The sequence below is a fragment of the Lactuca saligna genome, chromosome 3 (genome assembly GCF_052625555.1).
Source record: "Lactuca saligna cultivar CGN05327 chromosome 3, ASM5262555v1, whole genome shotgun sequence".
NCBI classification, from domain to species: Eukaryota; Viridiplantae; Streptophyta; class Magnoliopsida; order Asterales; family Asteraceae; genus Lactuca; species Lactuca saligna.
In genome coordinates, this window is record NC_136419.1 from 144378525 (window position 1) to 144388467 (window position 9943).

At 36.9% G+C, this 9943-nt stretch overlaps 1 protein-coding gene across 1 annotated transcript; it reads left to right on the forward strand.

Annotated features, from left to right (window-relative positions):
• Positions 1-1649: 1649 nt before the first annotated feature.
• LOC145037335 (uncharacterized) lies at positions 1650-4736 on the forward strand. The gene is made up of 7 exons (XM_078985978.1): positions 1650-2092; positions 2295-2457; positions 2561-2761; positions 2843-3085; positions 3280-3427; positions 3739-3967; positions 4351-4736. The coding sequence occupies exons 1-7, from the start codon at positions 1783-1785 to the stop codon at positions 4683-4685; spliced, it is 1629 nt and encodes a 542-aa protein (XP_078842104.1). The 5' UTR covers positions 1650-1782; the 3' UTR covers positions 4686-4736.
• The last annotated feature ends 5207 nt before the right edge of the window (positions 4737-9943 follow it).

Below are 9943 nucleotides of genomic sequence, written 5' to 3' on the forward strand. Positions count from 1 at the left end.
CCATGAGAGTACGCGGGGCGTACCGCTAGATGTACGCAGGGCGTACATCGCCAACTCCCCCCCCCCCCCCCCGGATCAGGGTCTCCACCCAGTACGCGGTGCGTACTGGAAGTTACGCCCTGCGTAACCACCAGAATCAGCCACCCTCCATTTCTGGTCTTAATCAGTTAAGTCATTAATCCAACTTCGAGATCCGACTCCCTTAGTGTGTCTAAACCCATAAAGTCGAGACCTTTAAGCCTTGGCATGGCTGTAAAGGCTCCAACACCACCTAACAACCTTTTATTCAAACTCAAGGACCTAGATCTCATGCATGGTGCACTACCCACGTCCAAGATGCCATTTTTTTGAGTCTACAACTCCAATAGATCAGAAATATGAAGCATCTAAGCTTATGGAGGTCATTTGCACAAAAGTCTCCACCTTTGGGACTTAAACCCTAGAAAATGACATCTAAAGCATACAACAAGAACCAAGTGTCAAGATCCGAACTTTTTACCTAAAATTGAAGCTTTAACCCTTGCAAAGCTCAGATCTACACTTGAGCACCACTTCTTGTCTCTCCAACAAGCTCTTTTTCTCCTTTGCAACCTTAAAATGGCACTACCAAGCTTAGAATGCACACACAAAGGCTTAGGGACGATGGCACACACTATTTAGGGTTTCACTCTGAGGAGTGGTGGCTGAGAAGTCCAGCCACACATTCCTTTTATAGCCTCAACAAAGGAAATTAGGGTTTGAGTCTGAATGAGTTACGCCGGGCGTAACCTTGGGTACGCCCCGCGTACCTGAGGGGGAACGCGTCCAAATGAGGAGCGCGAGTACGCGCAGCGTACACCTTGTACGCCCAGCGTACTCGCCTACCGTGAAAACCCTAAATCATTAACTTAATCAAAATGCAATCTCCAACAGAAGAATACCTGGATTTCGGGCTGTTACACTAAGTTTTAGAAAACTCCCTTGAATTCTTGGAGGAACTGACGATAATGGCCACAAGGAGTGGTAGACACGACTATATTTAGTAGTTTAGGATTGTTGTCGTGTGCAGTGAGATTGGTGATAAGGAACTGTTCAACATGGATGGAATGATGGAGGGGACGATTAGGGAACTCAATGTTGCCACCGAAGAATATATGACCATCGGAGCTTAACTCGACGAATTTCGAAATAGGTGTACGGACGAGATCTTGAGCAGATTTAACGAGCGATAGGAGGAGTAGAGAGAGAGAGAGAGAAAGAGAGAGAGAGAGAGAGAGAGAAAGAGAGAGAGAGAGAGAGAGGTGGGCCCTACTTTTTTTTATTACATTAATATTAATATAAATGATAAAATGTTTTAAAAAATGAAAAAAAAAAAACAGATTAAAAGGGCATATTAGTAATTTTAAGTTAACGGGACCATTTTTAGTTTTCTACCTAGAAACATAGCCAAAAGGACCATGAAATCAAAAACATAAAGGTATGAACGAAATCCAAAAAAATACATAAAATAAGGACTATTTTGCAATTTTGTATAAAATCTTTTGATCTTTTACATGACCATCTATACAATTATGTGAAGTTAAACTACAAGATCGGGACAAAAGCCACCGACAGTAGAATAAATAAAAAAAATGTTAAAACAGTGAGAAATTCCATGATTTATAACGAGGGGGAGATGCATCGTGTTCCATATCTGGAGCCGAGATGTTTTTACATGCTTTTGGACCGAATCGCATCTAAATCCAACAAGGGCCTCGTTTTACGTCATCTATCCGACAGCATCTCCTCCGTTCCTCGGTGAAGATGCGGTGGTTGTTAGTTGGTAGATCAAGGAGGAAGCCGGTGTCACTCCACTGCCTTCTCATCGCGTCTGCAACTTTCACCGGTATCGGCATCTTATTCCTCACTCTCCGTTCTCTCGACGATCCAACTCCGTCATCATTCACCACACACCACCTCACTACCACCATCACTCAACCGGAAGATGAAAAGCAAATAACAAAACCCAAAGGATGCGCTACGGTGGAAGAGATGGGCGATGATTTCCGAGGTGGATTTCTTGAGCAGAGTCTCCGCGTTAGAAATATCATTCAACGTCACTTCGATCTTAACGGTATCCGATTAAACTTCCTTCTTACTTACCTTTAAATCGTTAAACATTTCACATCTGTGCTTCAAGAGCTTCACTTTGAATCGTGAATTCATCATCGATTTGCTACAATACACATTTAATTTTAGAAATTCAAATCTACTACTCTCAGATCGAATTAACATGCGTGTCATGAAATTCAAACCGTTATTATTACAATTTACAGGTGCTGCTAGAATCCGAAGTCTTCCACCAGAGGAATTCTGCAGACAAAGATTTGTGATTGCAAAAGCATCAGAAGCAGGTTTTGGAAACGAAATGTACAAGATTCTAACAGCAGCAGCATTGAGTGTAATCTTGAACCGATCACTGATAATTGGACAAACCAGGCATATTGGTTCTATCTCAATCCTTTCTATAATTCAATTCAATATAAACATTCTACATTTCTACCCGATGCTTGTAAATGAATCTAATAATACATTCTTTCAGGGGAAAATATCCTTTTGGGGAGTATATATCGTATACCAATACTTCTTTCACCCTGAATGAAGTCAAACATCTATGGAGACAAAACGGATGTTTGACCACTTACGCGAAGCATTTGGTTATGAGAATTGATGATTTTCAAAGGCCATTAAAGACAAATGTTCTTTGTAGCAATTGGAGGGAGTGGGAAGAGCCTATAATATGGTAAAATTACGATATCGTCCCTTACTTTCTGCTTGTTTGTAGGTTTTTTAAGTTAAATTTAATCTTGGGATTTGGTTGCAGGTTCCAGAATACTACAGATGCAGTGGCAGCTCAGTTTTTTTTAAAGAATGTTCATGTTGAGATGAGAAAGGCTGCTTCTGAGCTCTTTGGGCAACCTGAAAACACTCATAGGCCTAATGTGTTTGGAGAGTTAATGAGAATTCTCATATCTCCTACAGAAAAAGTAAAGCAAGCTGTTGATTTGGTTCTTGGTGGAGGGTTGGATCCTGATATTACATTGCATATGAGGATGCTTATGAACAGGTGCCTAAATTGCACTTTTAGTTATACAAAATTGGTAAAAAAAAAAGTGAAACATTATTGAATAAACTGGGAAAAGTATGAAATGTTGTTGTGTGATTACACATTTAACCCTAATAATTCGAATCCTCATGGAACTAGCCATGCATACCATGCTTCTTGTTTGACATATGAAATCTTTTTTTTTTTTTTTCCAGGTCTGTGAGAGCATTACAAGCAGCATTGGATTGTACAAGAAAAGTGATGCAGAATGCACAATTAGGTTCCAGGCCTAGGGTGGTTTTAGTTTCAGACACTCCCTCATTGGTGGAGGATGTGAAATTGAATTTTGATAGTTTTGCGGAGGTAATTAATTTGTATGAATTTTTTTTTTTAAAACTTATTTGTCAAAAAAATATTGTAGTGGATGGGACTAGACAAACTTTCTAGGAGTAACTTTGATGATGAGGAAGATATTCTCGTTGGAGTCCGTGTCCGATATTTTTTGGGTGGGATAAAGAATTACATGCCAAACCCAGTTTCAATCTAATGCATGCCAAACACAGTATAACTTGTTCAGTTCTATGTAACGAATGCCGCCTTACAAAATGTGACGATGTGTTGAAGATCAATTAAATGTTTTTTGTCCGTTGTAATTTATTTATGGTTTTTTGCAGGTTGTTCATTTTGACTATGAAAGTTATGATGGAGAATTAAGCGGCCAAAACCGTTTGCATAATTTAAATTTTAGGACAAAGGATTGGGGGCCCGCACCCAGATGGGTTGCGTTTGTTGACTTTTTTCTCGCATCACGTGCCAGGCAAGCGGTAATTTCTGGGGCCCACAGACGTGTTGGGACAACCTATGTACAGTTGATTGCTGCTTTAGCCGCTGCAAATTCAGCTGGTATTTTCCCTCATTTACCATCGTTTAGGCTGCGTTTGTGACACAGGACAAGACTGGACTGGACAAGTTTTCTAGGTCCCTTTTCAATGATGACGATGAGGGGTATTCTTGACTTTTTGCACACACAAGATATTTGTTAGGAAAATGGTCTCAAAGATTCCCGACAACGGGCCTAATGAAAAATAATAGAAAAATAATATCACAACAATATATGTGAAAACTCCAAAACCAGAGAAAAATCATAGGCCTTGTCAAAACAATTTCACTATATGACAAATTTTTACAATCATGTGCGATACACAGTATAACCTGTTCTGTTAAGCGTAACAAACCAAGCGTTAGAAACTGTGTTTTTCTTTAGCTAACTGACTTTTTTGTGGCAGATAATGTTGGTGGTAATTCGAGTTTCTCATTCTTCAGTAGTTTTCAGAGTACTCTAATTTCGGAAGGATTGAGTAATCAAGTAGGTTGGGGGCATATTTGGAATAGATTTTCAGGTCCCTTAAGTTGTGGAAACCAAACGAATCAATGTGCTTACACACCGTTGTTACCTTCTGCGTGGTGGGATGGTTTGTGGCAATCGCCTAGTCTTCGGGATATCCGTAAAATGGAAGCTTATGGTGTTCGATTATCGGGATTTGGTACAGTTGATGAAAATCAACTTCTTTCTTTTTGTAACACTAGGAAAGAATTTGGGAAATTCGTTACACTTGTATAAATGTATGTTTTGTTGAGTTTAATGAAAAGTGACATCACGATATTCAATTTAGAGTTTGGTATAAGTTTAATTCTTGTTATTTATGTTAGTTTTTTATTGAGAAATTAAATATCCTCCTACTTTTTGTTTATATATATCCTCCTATCTAATAAAATGGTGACATATGTAATATTTAATGTTTATTTAATGAAATTTAATGATATTTTAGGATATTAATATGATACATGTCAACATTTAAATGAGTAGAAGGACTAATAGGAAGAAAAGGTAGCAGAATATTTAATTTCTTTACTTTATTTTTAGTTTATATTTGGAATAGATACGCTTACACTTTTTGATTGACTTTTAATCGTCAATGTGGATATTAGGTTTAAGATTCATGTATTACATGAGTTCATTTAAAAAAATTATATATAAAATTATAAACATTTGAGAAGTTGAATTTATAAGAAAAATAGAAAAATATTTAATGATTAAAATTAAAATGTTTTTTTCTCTTTTAAGTTTAAACAAATAATTTAGATAAATAAATAAAGAAAAACTAATGATCTTTAATTTAGAAATTTTGAAATTAAAAGGAAAATCAATTAATGGATTGAAATACCTTTATTATCATATTTATTACAATTAATACATTTTATAAAAATAAAACAACCACAAAATGTTATGTGGAAAAATTTTAATTGAAAATAACTACAAAATGATATGTGGCCAAATCAATAAGAAAGATAAATATCAAAATATTTTTTATTTATTAAAGAGGATATTAAGACAATAGAAAAAGGTTGTTTTTCGTGGTCAAAGTTTCTTAGAAAGTCTATGCGTTAGGGGTTAAAAATGACATTTCCCATATATTGCTGCAAGATGCATTAAGTGGTTTTAAAATGTGCATAATATATGCCCTACTTCAAAGTTGCCTAGAATGATGGAAAATAGAGAACGGTAGAGATAAGTTTTGTATATAGGAGAAGCTGCAAATAGGGATGTTGGTCGGCTAAAATTTTCGGGTTTCGGATAGAACGGGTCGGGTAGTTCGGGTATTTCCTTAAGATAATAATACCCGATATCCGACCTATATTGTAATTCGGGTTCTCGGGTTTTAGGTCGGGTCGGGTATTTTCAGGTATACCCGAAAATTATTTAAGTGTCACTTATTGATTTTAATTCTTTTTTTTTTGAATTTCGGCTGCTTTAATAAAAAATTAAGTAACAAAATATTTCATAGAATTAATAAATACATATACGATAACAATACAAGTCATTATAATATGTTACGTGATTTTTCCATTCCATTTCAAATTCTGATAAAAAAACAGTTTATGGACTACATGATCAATGTTTGATCAAATGTGGATTAACTAAACATGTTACATGATTTAATGCAAAAGGTGAGTAAATAAAAGTTATAAATAAAAAAAATTAGCATGTTATCTAAATTGCAGGGACAAATTATATAGTCATATTTCAATTCACAAATAAAAAATGACAAAAAACAAACATGTGCACAGTTGAAAAAAAGAAACAGATCCCTAGTGCACAAAGAAAATGATGGAGAATCTAACATCTTATTCATTTTCATTATATTTGTTTTAACATTTTGTTCAAAGCTTCATTTGATTTTTAACAATTTCTTTTGTATTTGTTATATACCGTTCAAATAACGAAGACATATAACATTTGGTTTAAACTATAAGGAACACTAATTATGTAAAATAATGATACAACTTTAATAGTTATTATAACTAGTGTATTAATTAGTTTTTTTTTTTTTTTCTAAATCGGGTATTCGGGTATACTTGAAATTTTTTAAACCTACCCAATATCCGACCTATTTAACGGGTTACCCGGTTATCCGAATTTTTAAACCCGAAACCCGATTTAACCGACCCAATCTACCCGAATTCAATTTTTTATTATGCATAGCATATGCATTTTTACAACATACACATAAACATCAAGGCATAATCACATAAAACTGTACACATAACATATGATATCATACATAACCCTAGTCAACTAGATTCCCTAAGGGGCTAGTCTCGACTTGATCTAATATTACTGTAATGCCTCAAAAATCACAATCAATTTAAACTTTACAAAACAACCCATTTACTATTAAAAATGTTTACAAAACCATTGTTTCCAAAATATTATTTAAAATCAGAGTTTCCCAATATCAACAACACGAAATTAGGATGTGTATGGTCACAAATTCGCCTTCCCACGATCCTCAGAAGTACCTGAAACCATAACCTAAAAATTGTAAGCCGAAGCTTAGTGAGTTTCCCCAAAGTACCACCACATAAACATTACAAAAAACAACATGCATAAATGAGCCTCAGCCTGACTGGACCGCCTCGTAGGGCCTACAACTTATCTGGACCGCTCCGAAGCCTTCGACATCTCGCAGGGCCTACAGTCTATCCAGACCGCTCATCGAGCATTTGTCTTGACCGAACTTCCTTGCAGGGCCTACAGTCTATCCAACCCCCCCTCCGTGTGTCTTGGCCTTCATCACAAAGCAGGACCACCTCAACCCAACTACACATAACATGTCGACATATACATAACAGATAAACATATAACCAATCAACAGACAAACAGGCAGATCTACAGATCACCACCATATGCTAACATCCTATATACTAGGATACAAAATTAACAGATCACTACAACATAACAACATCATATATACCATGATACAGATCTAACAGATCACAACAACATAACAACATACGGTAAACAAGGATATCAATCCAATGGGCCGGCCTTGGTGCCTTTGACCCGTAAGTACAGTGAGGAAAACTCACATCTCAATCTGAATAATAGTTTATGAGGTTCCGACTTCGAATCTCAGCTCTAACCATCACCTATCCATCAAAATGAACAATTCTCAAACACAATCCAAAATACCCAAAATACCCCTAGGTCAACCTTGGTGAAAGTTTACATTCAAGGTCCTAAAAGTCAATATCCCTACCCAGCAGAGTACGCCTTGAATACAAAGAGAGTATGCCCAGCCTACTCTGATGTTGACCAAAAAGTGGGGCGCTGACCGCTTACGCGCAATACCTCTAGGTACGCCCAACGTACGCAGCCCAGTCCCAAAACTCCATTAAGAGCTTATTCCATTAAGCCCTTCCATCCAAAACTCACATCCAAGCCCAAAATGGTGTCCTAAGTAATAAAGTTTCTAACTTTATGACATTGCATGGCTATTAAGTGCTTAATCTCCAAAACCCTATGTTCTTAACCCAATAAGACCATCTAACACATGTATGGGTTACATACAACACTCAAGATCATATCTTTATGGTTCATAATAGCTCCATAATGGATAAAGTTTCCAACTTTATCCGTTAGAATGCTCCCGACAAACAAGATCTAATCTTTAAGTCTCAAAATGGCCTAAAAGTGCATCTTTTCAACTTAATCCATTAAGTCCAAGTCTCTAAGCTTCAAATCTAAATCAAAATGATGTTTAGATAGATAAAGTTTCCGACTTTGTCCATAACAAGGTCACGGACTTTCAAGATCTAAAATTTATACACTTAAAGTGACCAAAGGCTGATAAACACCCAAAACTAGCAGATCTAACAACTTCATCATCAAGATTCAAACTTTATACCTCTAGAAGAAAGATCAAGGTGAACAAAGTCTGGATCTACAAGCTTCAATGCAACCAACACTTATTTAATGAGTTCCTTCTTCTCCAAGGTGCACCAAGAGCACTCCAAAGCACTTAAAAACACCATATTTTTGCTCATAATGCTCAATCTAGGGTTAGGGTTTCAAGAGAGGGTGTTGGAGAAGTAGAAGCTAAGAATGGAATGGATTTGGGGAAGCTAAGGAGCTTAAATAGGGCTCAAACCATGAAAATAGGTTTTGGGCACTTATCTCATACGCCAAGAGTACTCAATTTACACCCAACGTACTTAGGAATACTCAGTTGCCCAACATACTCAATTTACGCCCAACGTATGAGGCTGACCCAAAAATCATCCTAACTTCAAATGGCCATAACTTCTTTGTTCCAACTCCATTTTCGACGTTCTTTATATCCACAGAAAGGTATGGAAGAGATTTGAAATATTATCTAAATATCTTGGACTAAAAACTTCTTGAACAAAAATCCATATTTCAAGCAAGAAACCGACCTATGACTTTTCTCTTTCTACCCTTCGGCCCAGAACATAATTGAAGGGTAAACTCTCTTAACTATCATTACCTCCTTCCACCATTACTAAAATGTGCCTCCTTAAGGCCCAAAACCTCTTACAATCGACTTCCAGTCCATGGCTTAGAAATGGAAGGAAAGAGGATGTTACAATTCTCCCCCACTTAAGTTAGATTTCATCCTTGAAATCAGCTCTCGCTTCAGCTTCACGATGGAATCCCTAGCCGAAAAACCTGCATATTTGATTGGTATTAAACCCCTCGACAATCGTCATCATGCTAATCTTGCATATAGATGCACCATTGTGATGAGAACCAATTGGAAAACAGAACCCCTAACTATTTACTGTTGTTGAAACCTTCATTCAAAAACAAGGTGACACCCAACACGAGTCTCATCTATATAACCGTTGCAGAGAAGTATGCACAACACCAACATTTTCCACAACTTCCTAGCTATAATACCGAACTTCTAGTTAGAACCATAGAGCCGAGGACTCCCAAAGCTAAAATTACTGAATCAACTCTATCAATATGCTTCCCGAGACTGAGAACCCATCATATCTAGACTTTAGTACCCATATTCCAGGACTGATATTCATCCATTCGATGAACCCACCCCTTGTCTTTTACTAAGAACACCACCAAACACATGTAATGAAGTACTCAAAACACTTCGATTGCGAATTTCAACCAATTCCAAATTCATAAGATGTACCAAAAACCTTAAATAAACCCTTGAATCCCTGACACGCCATTACCAACCACTGCTCCTACAAGCAAAGATGATCAATCCAAGAATTTTCACATTGCATCCAACCCTTATTAGCTCAGGTGTACCCCACCTGGAAAATCACTCGATACATTCACAATGAACTTTAGAATTCGAGACTCAATAACTGATTCCTAACCTTGGTAACCAAACCCCTAATAACAGCTCGCAAACAAATGAGATTTATAATGCAAACACTCCACAAAGACTTTATGATGCACGAATAATACTCCTAACAACCCTTCACTGCTCACTTTATCCAAACCAGCTGCTTCGTGAGTCTCCCGACTTCCAACAATGCACCAAAACT